The following is a 22,192-nucleotide window of genomic DNA, read 5'->3' on the forward strand; positions in this document are numbered from 1 at the left end:
TGAAAAGCAGGAGCATCACAGGAATCATAGAATCAAGCAGGTTGGAAGAGACCTCCAAGCTCAGCCAGGCCAACCTAACCCAGCCCTGGCCAACCAACCAGACCATGGCACTAAGTGCCTCAGCCAGGCTTTGCTTCAACACCTCCAGGGATGGTGACTCCACCACCTCTCTGGGCAGCCCATTCCAATGCCAATCACTCTCTCTGACAACAACTTCCTCCTAACATCCAGCCTAGACCTCTCACAGAACAATTTGAGACTGTGTCCCCTTCTTCTGTTGCTGCTTGCCTGGCAGAAGAGCCCAACCCCACCTGGCTACAGCCTCCCTTCAGGTAGTTGTAGACAGCAATAAGCTCTGCCCTGAGCCTCCTCTTCTGCAGGCTGCACACCCCCAGCTCCCTCAGCCTCTCCTCACAGGGCTGTGCTCCAGGCCTCTCACCAGGACAAACTGCCATTGGCACAGTTCTGCTCTAGCTAGATAAAAAGTTACCAGATAGTCACAAATGTATGGAGCCATCACTCCCCACTCCCAGCATCACTTCCCCATCCTATTTACTGCTTCATTTACTGCTTTAATTCCTGCTCCAGGAAAGAGGTGAGCACAAGACCCAAATATTCCTAAGTTTGCCATCACTAACACACAAACAGGCTCCCTCCCAGTGGGTGGTCCTTAGCCAGGCAAAGAGGCTGGGACCTGGCCCAAGGTGGGACAATGCTTGGCTGCAGGTGTGTGAGTGAGCCCTGGGAGAGGCTCGGCCCCTGCAGTAAGTTCTCCTCTGCCTCGCTTTCCTTTAAGGATGGGCAGGCAGCATTAAAAAGCAGCATGCAGAGCTGCAGAGCCCTCACCATTCCTCACAGCATCCTTTAATTTAATTGGAGGAGAAGAGCTCAGCATCCTTAGGAACTTCCCTGAGCCCTGCAGCCACTCAGTTCCTAGGCACTCTGCAATTCCCACCAAACCCATACAAGCAGAATGGCATCAACCACAAAGAGGAGAGTTACAGGGATGGTCAGAGCTCACACCTCATCAGAGCTGACTCCTAAAGGTGATGGCTTGGACAGAAATGTTAGGGCCACGAGGATGCTCAGAGGGCTGCAGCAGCTCTGCTATGAGGACAGACTGAAAGAGTTGGGGCTGTGCAGTCTGCAGAAGAGGAGGCTCCCAGGTGACCTTCTTGTGGCCTTCCAGGATCTGAAGGGGGCCTCCAAAAAAGCTGGGGAGGGAGTTGTTAGGCTGTCAGAGAATGACAGGGCTAGGGGGAAAGCTGGAGGTGAGGAGATTCAGACTGGAGGTGAGGAGGAAGTTGTTGAGCATGAGAGTGGTGAGAGGCTGGAATGGGTTGCCCAGGGAGGTGGTTGAGGCCCCATGGCTGGAGGTGTTTAAGGCCAGGCTGGCTGAGGCTGTGTGCAGCCTGCTCTAGGGTAGGGTGTCCCTGCCCATGGCAGGGGGGTTGGAACTGGCTGCTCCTTGTGGTCCCTTCCATCTCTGCCTGATTCTGTGATTCTATCTCCACCATCAAACACAGACCAAGAACATCCTTCCCTGGCAGCCACTGAGGAGCTGCAAGCAGCACCTTCCAACACCACCACCCATCACCAGGAGGCTTCAGCTAAGACCCTACAAGTCAGAAGCATCTATTTTTAGCCACCTTAAGAAGACCTTCTCATGAGACCTCATCAGTTCTATTTTAAGCAGCATCAGGCTGCAGCTAATTTGAAGGTTTACATATTCACAGAGGCACACCCATAAACAAAGCAAGGCTTTAACCATGGGGCTTGCACTGATCTCAGGCAAGGCTTAAAGCTGGAGGGAGATACAGAACCTTCTAAAGGTTATTAAAATATTTGTGTTAACAATGAAACACAGGCAGGAGCTGGGTGGTCCCAAAGCAGGGCTGAGATTACACCCTGCCCTATAAAAATTCCCAAGAATAGGTGCCAGAGAATGGTGATAGCTTCATGGAAACAACCTCCCCCAACTCCTTCCCCCACCCCAACCCTCTCCTTTCTGGAGGAATCTTCAAATTGTGAAGCTATTTCACACAGAACATTTCTTTTACTTGCCACAGCAATCTCGGTGTGAATAGCAGGTTGGGGGGGGTGTGGGAATGGTTTCAGTGGTGGTTTTTTAGGGTTGTTTTGCCTTCTCCTCCAGATTCACAGAGAGAGTGATTTCCCATTGGAATGGGCTGCCCAGGGAGGTGGTGGAGGCACCGTCCCTGGGGGTCTTCAAGAAAAGCCTGGATGAGGCACTTAGTGCCATGGTCTAGTTGACTGGATAGGGCTGGGTGCTAGGTTGGACTGGATGATCTTGGAGGTCTCTTCCAACCTGGTTGATTCTGTGATTCTATGATTCAGGCAGCACCCAGCACACACAGCCCCCCACTGCTGCCAGAAAAAGAAGCCTCAAGCAAGGCAAGGGAAGGAGGATGAGTGTAGGTAATAATAACACTATTCCTCCTGCCTGCTGTGGCGTGAACAGAACCTGAAAGGAATCATAGAATCAGTCAGGGTTGGAAGGGACCACAAGGATCAGCCAGTTCCAAGCCCCCTGCCATGGCCAGGGACACCCTACCCTAGAGCAGGCTGCACACAGCCTCAGCCAGCCTGGCCTGAAACACCTCCAGCCATGGGGCCTCAACCACCTCCCTGGGCAACCCATTCCAGCCTCTCACCACTCTCATGCTCAACAACTTCCTCCTCACCTCCAGCCTGACTCTCTCCACCTCCAGCTTTGCTCCATTCCCCCCACTCCTGACACTCCCTGAGAGCCTAAAAAGTTCCTCCCCAGCATTTTTGTAGCCCCCTTCAGATCCTGGAAGGCCACAAGAATGTCACCTGGGAGCCTCCTCTTCTCCAGACTGAACAGCCCCAACTCTTTCAGTCTGTGCTCACAGCAGAGCTACTGCAGCCCTCTGAGCATCCTCCTGGCCCTGCTCTGGACACACTCCAGCATCTCCACATCCCTCTTGTCATAGGGGCTCCAGAACTGGATGCAGTACTCCAGGTGGGGTTTTGGCAGAGCACAGCAGAGGGGGAGAATCACCTCCATGGAGCTGGCCGCACTTCTGCTGCTGCAGCCCAGGCTCTGCTTGGCTTTCTGGGCTGCAAGTGCACACTGCTGGCTCCTGTTGAGCTTCTTGTCCAGCAGCACCCCCAAGTCCCTCTCCTCAGGGCTGTTCTCCAGCTTGGCACTGCCCAGCCTGGATTTGTGCTTGGCATTGCCTCAATCCAGATGCAGGACACTGCAGTTGGTCTTTTTGAACCTCCTGAGGTTGGCTTGTGCCCACCTCTGCAGCCTTCCCAGGTCCCTCCGGATGGATCCCTGTCCTCCAGCCTGTCTGCTGCACCACACAGCTTGGTGTCAGCAGCAAACTTAACTTGCCGAGGCTGCACTCAATGCCTCTGTCCATGGCACCCACAAAATGCTGAACAAGACTGGTCCCAGGACTGATCCCTGAGGGACTCTGCTTGTCACTGGCCTCCACTTGGCCATGGAGCCATTGACAGCCACTCTTTGGGTGTGGCCATCAAGCCAGTTCTTTACCCAACTAGTGGTCCATCCATCAAACTCATGTGTCACCAGCTTGGAGACCAGGGTGTGGTGCAGGACAGTGTCAAAGGCTTTGCTCAGAAAGGAGTCAAAGCCTAGCTGCAGGTAGAGATAAATCCATGTACTAAACTCACTCCTCTCTCAGGTGCCTGCAGTAGCATGGCAATGGAGCTCAGCATCCACTGCTTCCAGTCCCACCCTGGGCAACTAATTGGCCACAGAGCTGCTTGCCAGGGCAGGGGTTCATCGAGGGGCTCCCAAAGATGCCACACATCCACATTTGCATCCTAATGGAGGGCCATTAGCCAGGAGCAAAACTAAAAGCACCCAAGTGGCTTCTCCTCTTCCCTCTCCTGCAGCATGGCTGTTAAACCATGCTGGAGGAGAGCCTGAAAGCAGCAGAGCAGCTCCTTTATGCAGCTCCAAAACCTGGAACCAAACAATTTACTAACAGCTGTAGCTCTAAAAGGCCCCATTATCACACCGTGTACAGTCACAATGCCTTCATTCAAATCATTTCCCCTCCTCAGAGGGTTTATTTTTAAACCAGGCTGCTAAAGAGAGAGGAGTGGGCCACTGGGGCTGTAAAGATGAGGCCAGTGTTGAAAGTGAGCTTTGTTGGGCATTATCTGGGTGAGATAAACAGGGATAATGGTTTTTGCTTTCTCTGCTTTTATTTCCTTACCCTCTTTCTTTGAGTTTCAGGTGAACAGGAACTGAATGGCTGCACTTTGCAGATCAAAGCTGGGCAGGAGAGACCTTTTCAGTAAGCTCCTGGAGAACATCTGACTGCCAGGTTTTGGCTTTCAGGGCTTGGGAGAGAGCAGGGACCACGTTCAAGGGCAGATGCTTACACAGACTGGCACCAGCAGCCCCAGCTCACCTCCTAACCCATCCTCTGCAGTGCCCACTGTGACTGCACTGCTGCCCACCCTCTGGACCTCACACACAGCCTGGACCACCACAAACTGGGATCCTACTGTGGTCCTTCCAGGCTCTCGGCAGCCTCCCAGGCTGCTCTCCTGAACAATGCAGACACCCAACAGGGATGTACTGAAAACCATGAGTGCCTCACCTCCAACATGGGGCTCAGGGTGAGCTGTGCCCCTGAGGAATCACTGCAAGCCACTGAGCCACAGCTCTGGGGTTCTTGCAAATGTAGAGCTTAAGCCTTCTCCCCTTGCAGGGCCATCACAGGCTGCTGGGGCACTGCAGCACCCAGCCATAGCTTGGTCAGAAGCCATTCAGGCTGGCCAACAGCACACCCAAGGAAAGGGTTGGGCAGCTCCCTGTGAAGCCTTTTCTCAGGGAGATGAGAAACCAAAGAGCCCCACCGATCCCCTGTCCTTCACCTTGCGTCTGCAGATGCAGTGACCACCACAGAAAGAGAAGAAGGCAACAGCTACAGACTTTCCAGAGCCAGATGTTGTTTGGCAGGCCAGCTGTCTCTCTAAGGATTACAAATCAACCAGAAACCCTCCTTGGTCTAGACACTTGAGTAAGGGACAAGGAAGAAATGAGAGAGAAGAGGAAGAGAAACTATTTATACAAACGGTGATGTAAACTCCAAGAGCCAGCAAGGGATTTGCAGCCAAGAGCCCAACTCCCAGCCAGACTTTGGAGACCTCCCTGCTGACTTGGGAGGTCTTCTCCTCTTTCAGCCTGGAGCAATGAATAAAGGTTGCAACACCCATCTAGTCCTAGAAGCTGGGGCACAGTGGAGCCTGTGTTGCTACAAGCTTTCAACCCACCCATCTCAGACAAAGGACGCACAAGCAGAGAAGAATGAGTGTGGCCACCAAACCTGCCAGCACCCAGGTTGGAAGAGACCTCCAAGCTCAGCCAGGCCAACCTAGCACCCAGCCCTAGCCAAGCAACCAGACCATGGCACTAAGTGCCTCAGCCAGGCTTTGCTTCAACACCTCCAGGGACAGCGACTCCACCACCTCCCTGGGCAGCCCATTCCAATGCCAATCACTCTCTCTGTGAAGAACTTCCTCCTAACATCCAGCCTAGACCTCCCCCAGCACAACTGGAGACTCTGTCCCTTTGTTCTGTTGCTGCTTGCCTGGCAGAAGAGACCAACCCCACCTGGCTACAGCCTCCCTTCAGGTAGTTGTAGACAGCAATGAGCTCTGCCCTGAGCCTTCTCTGCAAGCAGTGACTTGACCACAGGAACCTTCTCCTTGCTGGGGTCCAAAGACCTGGGGTGCATCAGAGAAGTCTCCTCCCAGATGTAGATCCACCCTGAGCTCAGTCTCCAGCAATCTCTGTCACCAAACCAAGACACCACATTTTTGGAGGATCAGAGCAATCTTTCCACTCTGCTCCTGATCCAAAGATTGGAAAACAAGAGCTCTGCTCCCTGTCCACATCTCTCCACGCAAGAGACTGAGCAGCAAAACTCTGTAAGATCCTGGATTTACCTCCTTGTATCACATCACAACGGGAAGCAGGTCCATCTGCAGGATGACAGGCTGTCCAAGCACTGTAGGAGAAGGAATGTTTTCCTGGTGAGGAAAACATCTGGCAGCTTTGAAGGCAGCTCAGCAAAAACACCACAGGCCACACAGCTTCCCCATCATACTTTCTCTGCCCACCCCACAGACCTGCCCCTGCCAGGCAACGCGAGCCATCAGCAGCTCTGGAGCTGCTCCAGGACACACTGTGGGGTTTTGGGCTTGTGCTGACTTCATTATCCACATGGAAATGATTTTTCTTGGCTAGAGGAGGAAGCCAAGACATGGTGGCCAGCCTGGCTTCTGCCTGTTGGTGGTGCAAGCTTGTGTATGAGGGACAAGGAGAGGGGAGGGAGGCTACAGCGCTCTGCTGGCCGCAGCCATGCCAGGCTCCAGCCTCACACCAGGAGCTGCTGTGTGAGATCTCACCTGCTGCAAATCAAGCACAGTGAAGCAGTCCTGAAGCAAACTTCAAACAGGAGCCTCCTCTCCACCTCTTCAGCCTTTGCTGCCCCAATGAGAAACGCACCAACTGAGGAAGCAGAGTCCTGGTTTGAGGCTCACCAAGCCCTTCCAGACCATCTCCTTTCTTCTCCAGGGCACCAACCATGGTGAAAATGTAGGTTCATATCAGCCCCACAAAGAAAAGCCCTCAAGAAACATACCCCACTCATTACCTCTCACTTAATAAACATCTACCTTCAGGACAGACTAATTAAAAGGTGCTTCATAAGCATCCTCTGACAGTTTTGTTTTGTAACCAGGGGCTTTGTTCTGCACCCAGGGCAGAAGCAGCCTGGCTGCAGGAGCAGCACTTGTCTGAGATCCCAGGGAAAGGTGGAAATCCCCATCTAGCCCCACCTCACCTACCACTAAGAGGCGTTTGGGTTTTATTTAACCCACGAGGTGTTGCTGTGCACAACCTTGAGCTGATAAAGAGGTCAGGATCCAACCCCACCTTTTGCTCCCACCCCAGCAAGCTCTTCATTAGCTGCACTGTGGAACTATTCATGAAGCAGGGGCCAAGGAGAGAAAAACCTCAGTGTGTCTTCTGCTGTCTCTCAGACCACAATGATTTCCATTCATTCAAAGAAAACACAGTATAAAGTTTTTGCCTGGTTTCAATCTCCCTACATTAATCAACCCCCTCTTTTTCTTTCCCTTTTTTTCCTTTCTTGGTTTTTTTTTCCTCCTTCCCCCTCCCCTCCCCAGCCTGAGAGACACAGCATGGGAGGCACAGGCTGTCCCATGAAATAATATTTTCCAAGCCATAGTCAAAGTCTGCCTGTCAACTCGAAGCCTCTCTTTCTCTCTGTTTTACCAAAGCTGGACAGGAAACAATCTGTGGGCACAACAGACCCAAACAAGGCCAACATTCTCAGCAGAAGGGCTGATGAATGGGAGCCATTGTGCTGCAGGGGAGGAAACATCACCATCATCATCGAGGAGAAGGGGAGGGGAGAAAAAAATATATCTGTTTACATCCCTTCCACACTCACAGCCACTCTCCAGCTGCCCCACATAGGAGCTTTCATTTGGGAGCTAGCTGGGGCAGGTGGGATGCTGGTGGGAGCTGTGGAGTTGTGATCCACCAGCACAGAAAGTACTTTGCAAGTTCACAGGATCACTCAGGATCACAGGATGTCAGGGGTTGGAAGGGACCCAAAGAGATCATCCAGTCCAACCCTCCCCTGCCACAGCAGGACCACACAATCTAGCTCAGGTCACACAGGAACACATCCAGACAGACCTTGATTCTCCAGAGGAGGAGACTCCACAACCTCTCTGGGCAGCCTGTGCCAGTGCTCTGGGACCCTTACAGGAAAGAAGTTCCCCCTTGTGTTGAGGTGGAGTCTCCTGTGCTGCAGCCTCCATCCATTGCTCCTTGTCCTATCCCAGGGAGCAAGTGAGCAGAGCCTGTACTCCCCCTCCTGACCCCAAGTCCTCAGATAGTTATAAACATTGATTAAATCCCCTCTCAGTCTTCTCTGCTCCAGACTAAGCAGCCCCAGGTCTCTCTGGGCAAGCCCAAATTAAACACTGCACCCACAAATCCAGGCAGTTGCCCCCTCCTTTGCATCCCCAGCAAGCAAGAACATGACCTGCAGAAGGGGATGCAACAAATGCTTTGCTGGGATTTCACAGAATCAGAGCCAGGGTTGGAAGGGACCACAAGGAGCAGCCAGTTCCAACCCCCCTGCCATGCCCAGGGACAGGATACCCTACCCTAGATCAGGCTGCACACAGCCTCAGCCAGCCTGGCCTTAAACACCTCCAGCCATGGGGCCTCAACCACCTCCCTGGGCAACCCATTCCAGCCTCTCACCACTCTCATGCTCAACAACTTCTTCACATCCAGGCTGACTCTCCCCACCTCCAGCTTTGCTCCATTCCCCCCAGTCCTGTCACTCTCTGAGACCCTAAAAAGTCCCTCCCCAGCTTATTGGAGGCCCCCTTCAGATCCTGGAAGGCCACAAGAAGGTCAGCTGGGAGCCTCCTTTGGGTGCTGCTGAAGGGAGAAGGAAACCAGCCCTGCTCAAGGAGCTTGGGCTTTAGGTGAGAAAGGCTTACTGGGTGCAGGTCTAACTCATTTAGGTCCAACTTACCCTGTTAGGTAAATTGGGTAAGCTGTGCCCAGGAAAAGAGGGTGCTGAGGGGGTGACACCCAGGGCAAGGAGACCCCTTTGCTCCCCACCTGAGTGCTGAGGGGTTCCCTCTGCTGCCAGCTTCCCTTCTGACTGCAATAGCTGCTAAAGGGGATCCACATGAACCCTGAGAATTGCTCCCCAGCCATGCAAGGGAAGCTTCCACCAGCACCAGAGCCCCCCAACTCTCTCTGCTTTAAACCAGGAGGAGAAAGAGACAACCCCACAGCCCCCACCCCCAAATGTACCTCAGCTTCAGCCTAAGGCACAGCTCTGCCATAAAATTGCCCACACCATTTTTAACCTCTCTAAATGATTTGCTTTGGTGAGATCCTAAGAGGAGCCACTGTGCAGACTACCCAGGGCTTAACAGCCCTTTGATGTTTCACACCTTTGGTCCTTTCCATCGTTCATCTGATCAAAGAAATTTGCTGCATCTAGCTCGGTATCAGTTTCATGCACCTGAACCTTCTCTCCCACCTGAAGGAGCAGCTCTGCAAGTGCATTGCCAGCAAAAAGAAGTCACATTTAGGAGCCCTGTTAGCTCCAGGACTTGCCCTACAGCAGGAGGAGACCAGGAATCAGCTCCAAATCTGGCAGGAATAGGCTGGTGAGAATATGGATGTTACCACCTAGTGTCAGCTGGGAGAGGAGCAAGGAGCAGGAGTGGGGACAGGGATGGCTCTAGCTCTGCCCTAAACCACCAGGCTTTCCAGCATCCCCCAGTAGCTACAGGCTTGATTTTTTTCCAGCCTTAAACCCAAACTTTAATCAAGTTTTAAAACTGATACACACAAATGACACTAAAATAACCCCGAGGCTGCAGAATGAAGCACTGAGAGGTTACACTCACACAGATGCCATACAGAGACTTGGGGGGTCAGCCCCTCTGCCCCCAACACTGGAGGGGGGACTAGCATTTGGGGACTACTTCCACCAGAAGAGCATTCTGAGTGCATAGGTCTCACATCCCAGCTGGAAGGCAGCTCGGCCAAGGGCAGTCCATGGATAGCAGCTGGTGAATCACTGCCTGCCTGTGCTGCCAGCCAGTGGCTGTCCCAGCTGCTGGGAACACGGCACTGGGATTCCTTACAGAGGAGCAGAGCAGCCAGAGAGGGACTGGCAGAGACAGCCCAGACAGTTCAAAGCTAATTGTGCAACAGATTTCCTTTTTCCTCCCCAAATTAAGCAGCTAATGAAGCCATCCAAGTCCACGCACTGCTCACTGCACTGATGACACTGGTCACAAGGTTGGTCCTGCTTTCACTGCTCATCCCCAGCTCCCCCCACCACTGCCACCCCTCTCTCCATCCATCTGCTTGGGGATGGAGCAACCTCTTTGAGGTTCACATCCTAGAGAGGCTGCCAAAGCTTTCTCCTGCTAAAATCAGAATTGCCAGCATGAGTTCTGGTAAATTCCTGTTCCCCCTGCAGCATAGCACAGGTACATTCAGGAGTTCTGCAATCCTGAGCGAGGGAAATTCATTTCATGGTGAATTTCTCTCTGACAGAAAAAGAATTTGCAGCAAGAGTCAACAATCCGTAAGAAAATGGATTTGGCTTTGGTGTGCTTGTGTGAAGCATGAGTACAAGCTGCCTCCTGCTCTCACAAAGCAGACAGCACACGGAGGATTTGCAAGGGGCAAGAAGCAGAACCAGGCTCCTTCCTCCCTGCTCCCCACCCCAGGACCTCCCTTTGCTCCCCCAGGCTGTCTCCAAACCTACTCATCACACCAGGGGATGATTCTGGGCACGATGGGGAAGAGGATACCTGGGTCCTCATGCTGATTCTCAAAAGAAGAGCCTCTGATGGGTGGGGAGAGAAAAAGAGAGGTCCCTGGGAGCCTCACCTCACCATCTGCTCTCATCTTTCCAGCCAAGACATGAGCTCACGCTGCGTGGGCACACTGGAAGCAGGAGTGGAGATGCTGGAGGCTCCTGCATGCCAATGCCACAGCGTCAAAGTAGGTCCTGAGGGAAGGAATGCAGTCCAGAAGGGATGGCAGAGTGGGCATGTGAGATCTCCTCCCTGCCAGCCCTGCACTCCAGATCGCAGCTACCCAGCACTGCAAACATATTCTCCACTGGATGAAGGACTCAGGGTGACCCCAGGGTGCCTTAGGGGTGCTTTTGTCCTCTAAATGATACAGCAGGGACTTGGAGAGAAGGAGACTACCCCAACACATGCTCCCCCTGCATGGGGAATGGAGATGTGCAGAGACCTGCCCTGGCCCTTTTCTTCCTGCACCCAGTTCTGAGGAAGCCACCAACAAAGTGCACCAGGGTTAGACAGCCCTGCCTGCACCCCTGCCTGCACCCTGTGCACTCTGCACCCCAGAGCAGCAGTGGGAAGTGCACATTCAGCCCCTCTTGGTCTCAGCAGCTCCAGCTCCATCTGGTTCCTGTTAACTCAGCCACATGAGGTGGAGAGGGTTTCTTCCCCCTGTGCTACAGTGTGCAAAGAAGGGGGAGGTAAAAGAGCTTTTTTAAGACGTGGCTGCCCTTCTTTTTACCTTCCTGCCTGGAAGACAGCCAGGAGCAGCTCATGCTTCCCTGCACGCATCTGGAGGGGACTCACTGCACACCCCACTCCGAGCACCACTCCTCTGCGTGGGCATCACTTCTCCACCCTGGGCACTGGGGTCTCGCTGCTCTTTTGTCACTGCAGCAGCTTTGTCCTGAGCCACTATTTCCAGTTCTGATGGTCACATCCTTGCAAAGAGCCTGCCAGGCATGCAGGCCTGCAGCAGGGAGGGAGGGATGCTCTTGCAACAGCTGCTCCTGCCCAAGGACAAACAAGATGCTCAGCTCCCCATGGGAAACACCCCAAAAGCAGACATTAGGTCACTCTAAACCCCACCTAAACTGCCATAAAACCTGTGCCACCTTTCCAAGAAAGGCTTGCCCGTGGTGCCCAGCCAAAGGAAGGCTGACACTGCCCTGCCCACAGAGGCAAAGCTCCAGCCCCACGGCCGAGAGCCCACCTGTGCGAGGGCACAGCACCGCACTTCACCCACACCCCTGCCAAGCCAACTCAAGTGGCTCCCGTGGCACAAGCCCCGGACGAAACAACAGCCAGGCTGAGGGGGGCTGCGATGCGAGGGCGAGCCCTGGCACCGACGGAGGAGCGAGATCGCAGGAACGGAGCCTGCACACCCGGGGGCAGCAAAGAAACGCGGACGAGAGCGGGCAGCAGCCTGGCAGCCAGCCCCGAGCCGCAGCGAGCAGCTCGGAGCGCTGAGGCAGGACCCTGCCCGAGCCCAGAGAGGCACAGAAGCATCAAACCCTTTAGCCCAAGCATTGACCCAGCGCTGCCAGGTCACCGCTCACCCGTGGCCCTCAGCACCACATCTACACAGCTTTGACACCCTTCCAGGGATGGGGACTCCACCACTGCCCTGGGCAGCCTGTTCCAGGGCGTCTAGGGAAGAAATCCTTCCTAATATTCCATCTAAACCTCCCCTGGTCCAACTTGAGGCCGTTTCCTTTTGTCCTATTGCTTGTTCCTTGGCAATGGCAGAGGTGACACCAGACACACGAAGCACCAAGTGCTCTGGGAGGTGAAAATCAAACCCTGCTTCCTAATCATGGCTTTTGGGGATTTTCACCAAACCTTGAAGCATTCCCCTGGCTGGGATCATCAGTTGTGAGGCTGTGCCTGTGCTGCTCTGCTTACAGCACCCATCACAGCTCCCAGCCAGCCCTAAATCTGCAGCACATGTGGCTCCAGTGTGCTTTCACAGTATTATTAGGATTGGAAGAGACCTCACAGATCATCAAGTCCAGCCCTTTACCACAGAGCTCAAGGCTACACCATGGCACCAAGTGCCACGTCCAGTCCTGCCTTGAACAGCTCCAGGGACGGTGACTCCACCACCTCCCTGGGCAGCCCATTCCAGTGTCCAATGACTCTCTCTGACAACAACTTCCTCCTAACATCCAGCCTGTACCTCTCCCAGGCACAACTTGAGCCTTCCCATCATCCATCCATCCATCACCCAAGGAAACTGGGGCACTGCAGGCAAGTGACAGTATTTGCTGGCCCCTCAGCAGCTAAGTTGCCCTTCTCTGGACATGTTCCAGTACCTCAACATCTCTCCTGAACTGAGGAGCCCAGAACTGGACACAGCACTCAAGGGGTGGCCTGAGCAGTGCTGAGCACAAGGGCAGAATAACCTCCCTTGTCCTGCTGCCCACACTGCTCCTGAGCCAGCTCAGGATGCCATTGGCTCTCCTGCCCACCTGGGCACACTGCTGCCTCATCTTCAGCTACTCTCTACCAGCATCCCCAGGTCCCTTTCTGCCTGGCTGCTCTCAGCCACTCTGGCCCCAGCCTGCAGTGCTGCCTGGGGTTGTTGTGGCCAAAGTGCAGAACCCTGCACTTGGCCTTGTTCAGTCTCATCCCATTGGCCTCTGCCCACCCATCCAGCCTGGCCAGGTCCCTCTGCAGGGCTCTCCTACCCTGCAACAGCTCCACACCTGCTCCTAGCTTGGTGTCACCTGCAAACTTACTGATGCTGGACTCAATCCCCTGGTCCAGATCATCAATAAAGATATTGATAGGTGGGCAAAGCACAGCCAATCTTGGAAACATCCACCAGCACCCACCAGCACCTATTGCTTATACATCAGAGTGTTCATATATACTTTTGCACAACTCAAGGCTTGAAGAAAGAAGCTCCCCAAGGAGCTGCTCTCCCCAGCTCCAGCTCAGCTCGGTGCTAATGTGGTTAGTCACACCCTGGGGGAAGCAGGAGCAGAATGGAGGAGGTAAATCAAGTGCTGCTGCTGTTAGATTAAAACACTGTTGCATGATAATGGACATGAGGGGGTCACGACTGTCATGTCCCCTATGAGCTGAGCTTGGCCAAGGAGCAATTTGCCCTTTGGATGTGTCAGGACTGGGCTCTGTTTCTCAGAGCAGCTCTCAGCACCCCAGTGCTAGTTTTAAGCCTGCACAACACAAATTAGCCACCTGAAACTTTCCTCTTGGATGCTTCCAAGTGGCTGCACGGGGAAGCAGCTACACTGAGTGATTTTTGGGCTGCCCACAGATGACAGTGATAGACAGATTGATGGCAATGAAGTTATTTTGTCTCCTTTCACAGCTGACTACATTTGCATTGGTATTTTCACGGTGCAGGCTCCACCTTTCATCGAACATGATTAATGCTGTTGTAAACAGAGAGAAAAGAGGCAGCTGCTTCTGGCTCCTTAGCTTCTGCTGAGCAGCTGATGGCATCAAAAGAGAAAAGTCCTTTTGTTCAAGCATCTCTAGAGCCTCTGTGAAGAGCTTTTTATTTCAAAAGGTTAGAGAAATGTGGTGTCTGGAGTGGCTGTATCCTGCTTGCCTCACCACAGATCTGGAGGGTACCTACCTGCTGCAATCTAAGTGCCTGGCTCGTGCTGTCAGGATGGCTCCCCCCTGTCAGCCAGGGATCACAGAACATTAAGGGGCTGGAAAGGACCCTGAAAGATTATCTAGCTCATGCCCCCCCACCCAGCAGAGCAAATGTAACAGGGCATGGGGTACAGTAGGGGTTTTATTTCATGTCATTGTGGAGTTATAGAATCACAGAATCAGGCAGGGTTGGAAGGGACCACAAGGATCATCCAGCTCCAACCTCCCTGACATGGGCAGGGACACCCTACCCTAGAGCAGCCTGGTCAGAGCCTCATCTAGCCTGGCCTTAAGTCCTTCTAAGTGCAGCTTGTGCTCAGGCAGAGAAGGGACTGGGCAACCTGGAAAGCTCCACAACCAGCCCTGGGACACCCCAGCAGGAACAGGGTGGCTGAGAGATAATCATAGACTCACAGGATGCTTTGGGTGGGAAGGGACCTTTGAAAGTCACATAGCTCAATCCTCTGCAGTGAGCAGGGACACAGAATCATGGAATGGTTTAGGTTGGAAGGGACCTCAAAGCTCATCCAGTCCCAACCCCCCACCATAGGCAGGGACACCTCCCACTAGAACAGGTTGCTCAAGGCCTGATCCAACCTGGCCTTGAACACCTCCAGGGAGGGAGCAGCCACAGCCTCCCTGGGCAACCTGTGCCAGTGTCTCACCACCCTCATTGCAAAGAACTTCAACTACAGCAGGATGCAGAACCCAAAAAACACCTGACCTGGAGTGCTTCCAGGGATGGGGCACTGAGCACCTCTCTGGCCTCCCTTAGACAGTGTCTCACTACCCTCAGTGTGAAAAATATCATCCCTCTCTCTAGCCCAAATCTCCCTCTTTTACTTTAAAAGCATCACCCCTCATCCTCCATAGCAGGTTCATCCACCAACCATAAGGGCTGAGCAGGTTACTCACAGCCTGACCAGGTTGTGTGTCCCCAGACCACACAAAACTACAGCCTGGGTTTGGGAACTGGAGGGCAGAAGGAGCAGGTTGTGTGAGGAGCCTCGGGTGTTAAATTCAAACAGGACAAGCCAAGTGTTCAGCAACAGCACACGGAGGAGGCTCGGCAGAAGGCTGCCATTTGCCAGCCAGCCGCAGAGAGGTGCCAGCAGCTCTCCCAGAGCTCCTCCAGCTCCTGCTTTGCGCCAGACTTACTCCTTTCCCCCGTTTCTTCAGCCCAATCAGGCTAATTTCAGCTCTGCCTGAGGGAGACTGGGGATGGGGAAGCAGCAGGGCTCTGCCTGCCATCAGCCACCCTGTACACCTAGATTTTGCTTCTGCTTGGAGTGAAAATGCACCCAAAGCCCCAACACCTCCACTTAAAGAGTCTGGAGGAGCTGAATTCACCTCCTGTTTTCACACCAGTCCTGGGGAGAAACACAAAAGGCAGCACAGGGGCAAGACTGGCACTGCCAGAAACAGCCTGTGAAGAGCTGGTGAGGCCAGAGCAGGTGGGCAGGGATGGCAGGAATGGACAGGCAGGGATACCAGAAGCAGGCAGGCAGGGATACCAGGAGAACTGAGAGCCTTTACTGCCACCAGTTCCAGAGTCCAGTGGCCCTGCTTGGCAGAAACAGAAATCAAAGGCACCAAACACTTTCCAACAGCTCCAGCAGCTGCTCCTACCCACAGGGATGCTGCTTTTGTGGCAAATCTCAGCATTTCTCTGTGACAAACCAAACCACCTGGAAAATGCAGCAGCACCAAGAAATCCTTCAGCTCCTTCTGCCCACACTTGTACCTCCCGACAAGCTTCAGCCAATGCATCTCCAACCTCCCCCAGCTCAGTAGCAATGTGGGACAGACAGACAGACAACCTCCAAGAAGCAAAGGCAGACATAAAACCTGACAGACAGAGAGCAGAAGCAGTGTGGTAGCTCACCTGGCACTTTGGAAGGTTGCAGATGTGGATTTTCCAATAGCCCCAAATCCAACTCCCACTGCCAGACCCTCTGAAAAGGGAAGGTGAAAAACAGTCAGGTCAAAGCCTGTAACAGCCCTGGGCCCATCCCTCCTCCTCCACTCCAGCAGAGCAGGAAAGCAGCATTCCAGGTCAGGTCATTACTCTTCTCATTTTACTCAAAGCTCATTTAATCTAAGATCAATGCCACACTGCCCAGGGTACTTCCCCACCAGCTTCTCACGAAGCCAGCACAGAGAGGAGAGGTTTCTGTATGGATGAGGACACTGGAAGGGAAAAGATCACAACCTTCACCCTCCAAAAGGCTGTTTTAACAAGAAGCTGGACAGTGCAAACCACCAAAGCCTGTTTAAAAAGGTTCAGACTCAACAAACCTCTCTGCAAAAAGTCACCTCTGCAAGGCCAGGTGAAACCAAGAGCCCAGCAGTGCCATCTCCCCAGTTTCTGGTCTCCCTGTGTCCCAGCACCAGTGCAACACTTGCACAGAGTCTCCAAAGCAGAAGAAAACTCAAATTCAAGGAGAAAATTCTCACCTTTCAGGTTATTTTAGATTCCAGTTAATCCCTTCAGTTGAGGTTACAGCTAATCCCATGAGCTCCAAATAAAACCACCTGAGAAGCCTTCCCAGGAGAACAGCAGCTGCTGGAGAGCTGTGATCCTCCACTGCCTCCTCTGTGCAGCTCCTTGGGGATCACCAAGGGCAAGTCCTGCCTGACCAACCCAGTGACCCCCTGTGATGGAGTATCTACATCAGTGGATGAGGCAAGAGCTCTGGATGTCACCTCTCCAGGATTCTGTAAGACCTTTGACTTGGTCTCCAACAACATCCTTCTCTCCAAGCTGGAGAGATATGGATTTGATGGGTGGAGTGGTTGGTAGATAAGGAACTGGCTGGATGTGCCCAACCATCCAGAAAGTGCTGTCCAATGGCTCAATGTCCAGATGAAGATTGGTGAACCCTCAGCAAGCCTTCTGACACCACCACAGTGAGAGGTGCAGCTGACACATCTGAGGGACAGGACCTACCCAGAGGCATCTAAACAAGCTGGAGAAGTGGGCCCAGGTGAACCTCATCAGGTTCAACAAGGCCAAGTGCAAAGTCCTGCACCTGGGTCAGAGCAGTCCCCAATATCAATACAGAATCATCATAGAATCATCATAGATGATCCACCACAGCCTGGTGGATGAAGGGCTGGAGAGCAGCCCTGCAGAAAAGCTGCCTCAGGGGAAGTTCAGACTGGACATTAGCAAAAGGATCTTCACCAGGAGAGTGGTCAGGCACTGGAACAGACATCCTGGGTACATTAACACAGCATCAAGCCTGTCAGAGAGACATTCAGATACTGGAACACGTCCAGAGAAGGGTGACAAAGCTGGTGAGGGGCCTGGAGCACAGCCCTGTGAGGAGAGGCTGAGGGAGCTGGGGGTGTGCAGCCTGCAGAAGAGGAGGCTCAGGGGTGAACTTATTGCTGTCTGCAACTGCCTGAAGGGAGGCTGTAGCCAGGTGGGGTTGGTCTCTTCTGCCAGGCAAGCAGTAACAGAAGAAGGGGACACAGCCTCAAGTTGTGGTGGGGAGGTCTAGGCTGGATGTTAGGAGGAAGCTGTTGTCAGAGAGAGTGATTGGCATTGGAATGGGCTGCCCAGGGAGGTGGTGGAGTTGCTGTCCCTGGAGGTGTTCAAAAAGAGCCTGGATGAGGCACTTAGTGCCATGGTCTGGTTGACTGGACAGGGCTGGGTGCTAGGTTGGACTGGCTGAGCTTGGAGGTCTCTTCCAATCTGGTTGATTCTAGGATTGTCTGTCTGGATGATGCTCCTAGTCACCTGGTTTAATTCTAGATTGTTCTACAAGGAGCAGGGAGTTGGACTTCCTATGTGGACTACCCCAGGTGATCCTGCCTTGGCAGGGAGGTTGGACTCAATGATCTCTGGAATCATAGAATGGTTTAAGTTGGAAGAGACCTCAAAGCTCATCCAGTTCCAACCCTCTGCCACAGGCAGGGACACCTCCCACTAGAACAGGTCACTCAAGACCTCATCCAACCTGGCCCTGAACACCTCCAGGGAGGGAGCAGCCACAGCCTCCCTGGACAACCTGTGCCAGTGTCTCACCACCCTCACTGCAAAGAACTTCTTCCTAACATCTGGTTTAAATCTCCCTTCTACCAATTTAAACCCATTACTCCTCATCTTGTCATTACAAGCCTTTGTCAATAGTCCCTCCCCACCCTTCCTGTAGCTCCCCTCAGATACTGGAAGGCCACTTCAGGGTCTCCTTGAAGCCTTCTGTTCTCCAGGCTGCAAAGCCCCAACTCTCATAGCCTGCCCTCATAGCAGAGCTGCTGCAATCCTTTGTGGCCTTCTCTGGACTGGCTCCAACCTCAAAAGCTTTGTGATTCTGTGGTTTATATGTGTGTATAAGATCAAAATCACAAAGATGCAGTCATTGTGACCTGATGATCCTTAGAGGTCCCTTCCAACCTGAGATATCCTGTGGTTCTGATTCTATGACATCCTTCTTGGATGTCAGCTAGTGGAGACGTGTCCAAAACAAAAAGCCATCTTCACACTGAGGTTTGTATCTAAGCCATGAATTGATTTGACATCTCCCAGGGGAATCATAGAATCAACCAGGTTGGGAGAGACCTCCAAGATCAGCCAGGCCAACCTAGCACCCAGCCCTATCCAGTCAACTAGACCATGGCACTAAGTGCCTCATCCAGGCTTTGCTTCAACATCTCCAGGGATGATGACTCCACCACCTCCCTGAGCAGCCCATTCCAGTGCCAATCACTCTCTCTGACAACGACTTCCTCCTCACATCCAGCCTAGACCTCCCTCAGCACAACTTGAGACTGTGTCCCCTTCTTCTGTTGCTGCTTGCCTGGCAGAAGAGACCAACCCCACTTGGCTACAGCCTCCCTTCAGGTAGTTGTAGACAGCAATGAGGTCACCCCTGAGCCTCCTCTTCTCTAGGCTAAACAACCCCAGCCCCCTGCAGCATCTTGCTGCCATAAGGCAGTGCTTAAATCCAAGTTTCAAGGTCTTTTAAACCTTAAACCAAGGCAGCAAGACTCAGACAGAGCTTGTCTATCATCAGACTGAAAGCAGAGCTGGTCCATTCTGTGGTGGAGCTGGTGCTGAGATGCTGGTGGATTTGGGCTGCAATCGCTTGTTGCCACAGAGGAGCGAGCACAGAGAGCAGACGGCTGCAGACGGCTGCAGGGGCACAGGGGTTGCACACTGCACTGTCAGATTGGTGTTCCTTGGGAGGGGTTGATTTCCAGGCTGCTTGCTTTGTCATTAGCAGAAACTGATTGAATTCATCCTCCTGGGACAGGTGCTCCCATGCACTCAGGAGGCTGGAGCAGCGAGTGTGACATTGCCCCTCCATTAGGAAGCCAAATGATCACTCCTGTGACTGCTCTCAGGGCTGCACCAGAGGATGGTAACATTCACGTTGAAAGATGAGGGCTTGGGTTGGGTTTTTTTTTCCCCCCTTTTGTTAGTCTATTGAAATTGAGACTATTTCACAATTGTTGACTTTAATAAGTGTTTGGTACCCAGTGGGGCTCACCAGAGCGTGAGGATGGGAGCCATTTAACTGTGCCAATTAATCTGTGCCTCGTCTGCATGCTGCTGCTTTCTGAAACTGCAGCAGAGCTCCTTCCACTCTGGCTTCTGCTGGCTGTGTTGCACTTAATGGCTGGCCTTGGGTGCTCTTGGAGCACCTTTGACTTCTGCTGAAAGGCATTCTTTTTTGTAAGCAGAACCAGGAGGGGATGAGTTGTCTGCAGCTTCAATTTCAGGAGAGAAGGTGAAAAGAAAAATGCAGGTAAGGGAAGGAGTCTGCATCCAGTTCTGCAGCTCCCATTACAAGAAGGATGTGGATGTGCTGGAGTGTGTCCTGGGAAGGGCCACGAGGATGCTCAGAGGGCTGCAGCAGCTCTGCTGTGAGCACAGACTGAAAGAGTTGGGGCTGTTCAGTCTGGAGAAGAGAAGACTCCCAGGTGACCTTCTTGTGGCCTTCCAGGATCTGAAGGGGGCTACAAAAAAGCTGGGGAGGGACTTTTTTGGCTCTCAGTCAGTGACAGGACTAGAGGGAATTGAGTAAAGCTGGAGGTGGGGAGAGTCAGACTGGAGGTGAGGAAGAAGTTGTTCAGCATGGGAGTGGTGAGAGGCTGGAATGGGTCACCCAAGGAGATGGTTGAGAGTTCACCCCTTGAGGTGTTTAAGGCCAGGCTGGATGAGGCTGTGGGCAGCCTGCTCTAGGGTAGGGTGCCCCTGGGCATGACAGGGGGCTTGGAACTGGCTGATCCTTGTGGTCCCTTCCAACCCTGACTGATTCTATGAGTCCACATGTGTGGCAAATTTGCTGTGCAGCAGTTTGATGGAGTTCAAGTGCTGCAAGATGGTCAAGGGGAGCAGAGGAGTGCCATGGCCCTGGGACTGCCTCAGCCTGTGCTCACAGGGATGGAAAAAAGCACATTTGAACAGTCATTAATTTTTCACAGTGTTCCCTGCTCTGCAGCCTAAAGCCAGCCTGGGACGTGGCTTCCTGAGGCTGCTGCCCATCGCATCTCTGAGCTGATTTCCAGAGGGATCCTTCGGGCACGCATGCATTAGGGATGGGGCATCTGCTGTTTGCAGTGATGCTGCACTGCCATGGCCCTCTGAGCAACAAAGGGGGAGAGGAGAAAGGTCAGGTTGGATGCAGCCCGTGAAGACAGAGCTGAGTGTTCAATGTTAACTGGAGCATTTGGCATGACAATGGCTCGTGTGGGATCAGGAGGAGCTCGGCCACATGCGCTCGCTCTGCAAAAGGTGGCTTTAACCTTTCATTAGACCTCCCCTTAATGTCACCTCATCAGCACATATTTTGACATTTTCATCTATTAAGCAGCTGGATGGATTGAAAGGACTTGCTCAGAGTCATTAAGCTTCTGTGTGAGAAGCTGGAGAGCGTGGGGAGGCAGCTGGGCGAGGAGCCGGCACCAGGTGGGGGATGCGAGTGGCATCCTCAGCTGCGAGTGATCATAGAATCATAGAATCAACCAGGTTGGAAGAGACCTCCAAGCTCAGCCAGGCCAACCTAGCACCCAGCCCTAGCCAAGCAACCAGACCATGGCACTAAGTGCCTCATCCAGGCTTTGCTTCAACACCTCCAGGGACGGTGACTCCACCACCTCTCTGGGCAGCCCATTCCAATGCCAATCACTCTTTCTGCCAACAACTTCCTCCTAACATCCAGCCTAGACCTCCCCTGCCACAACTTCACACTGTCCCCTTCTTCTGTTGCTGCTTGCCTGGCAGAAGAGCCCAATCCCACCTGGCTACAGCCTCCCTTCAGCAATGAGGTCTGTGCTGAGCCTCCTCTTCTCCAGGCTGCACATCCTAAGCTCCACCACGGTGACTCCACCACCACCCTGGGCAGCCCATTCCAATGGCAAAAGATGCTCCCAGCAACCATGGGACAGTTCTGTCCCACTCCTCTGCTCAAGAAAAGATGTCACCAGCAAAAACCTGGTCCTGTAAAGGTGGAAGCTAAACCAAAAAGCTCCTTCTCTGGGCACAGCAGGGCTCTCCAGGGAGCCTGTGCATGCTGTGCATCACCGTTTCCTTGTCCGCAGCGGTGTGGGTGCCCATCTGGGGCACTTTTAGGGACAGCAAGGATCCAGGTTCTGAGGCTGCTGCTTTGTGGCCACCAGCTCAGGTCCCTCGGGCCTTCCCCTTGCTCCTTCTGAGCAGACAGAGGCTGAGACATCCAGTCCAGGGTGCCTCAGGAAACAACAGCCTGATGTAAATGTAACTCCATGTGTTCCACGGACACAGCTGGGAGGTTTTTCCCCTGCAGCCCAGGGGTGTCACAGCCCATCACTTTGGCAACGTTACAGGGAGGGGAGAGCGTGGGCAGGGGGACCAGAGTCACCTCCCTGACAGCTGCTCATATTTCAAAACCTCATTTGTAGGCAGGCACCTGGACAGCCAGCAGAGGACTGATAACGTCCATTTATCTCTGCGGCATCGCTTTCGAGCTGGCGATCGCTGTTGTAGCGAGCAGGAACAGCCACAACAGTGACAAAAGCCTATTAAACGTGGTCTTTTGACCAGCTGGGATGAAAGTCTGCTGAAATATGCATGTGGAAGCTCCTTCTTTTTCTTTATCCCCAGCAGATCTCACAGGTCTCCTGCATTAAACATCGGTGAGCGGTG

The 22,192-nt window shown here is 53.2% G+C and overlaps 1 protein-coding gene across 1 annotated transcript in view; it reads right to left on the reverse strand.

The window, feature by feature from the left end:
- The window catches only part of SLC39A11 (solute carrier family 39 member 11), a 141,904-nt gene that overhangs the window by 14,126 nt on the left and 105,586 nt on the right, over positions 1-22,192 (reverse strand). Inside the window, exon 7 of the mRNA XM_064150660.1 lies at positions 15,944-16,013. Within this exon, the coding sequence (XP_064006730.1) occupies positions 15,944-16,013 (70 nt within the window). The remainder of the gene's footprint in view (positions 1-15,943; positions 16,014-22,192) is intronic.

The sequence above is a fragment of the Pogoniulus pusillus genome, chromosome 11, assembly GCF_015220805.1.
Source record: "Pogoniulus pusillus isolate bPogPus1 chromosome 11, bPogPus1.pri, whole genome shotgun sequence".
NCBI lineage: Eukaryota > Metazoa > Chordata > Aves > Piciformes > Lybiidae > Pogoniulus > Pogoniulus pusillus.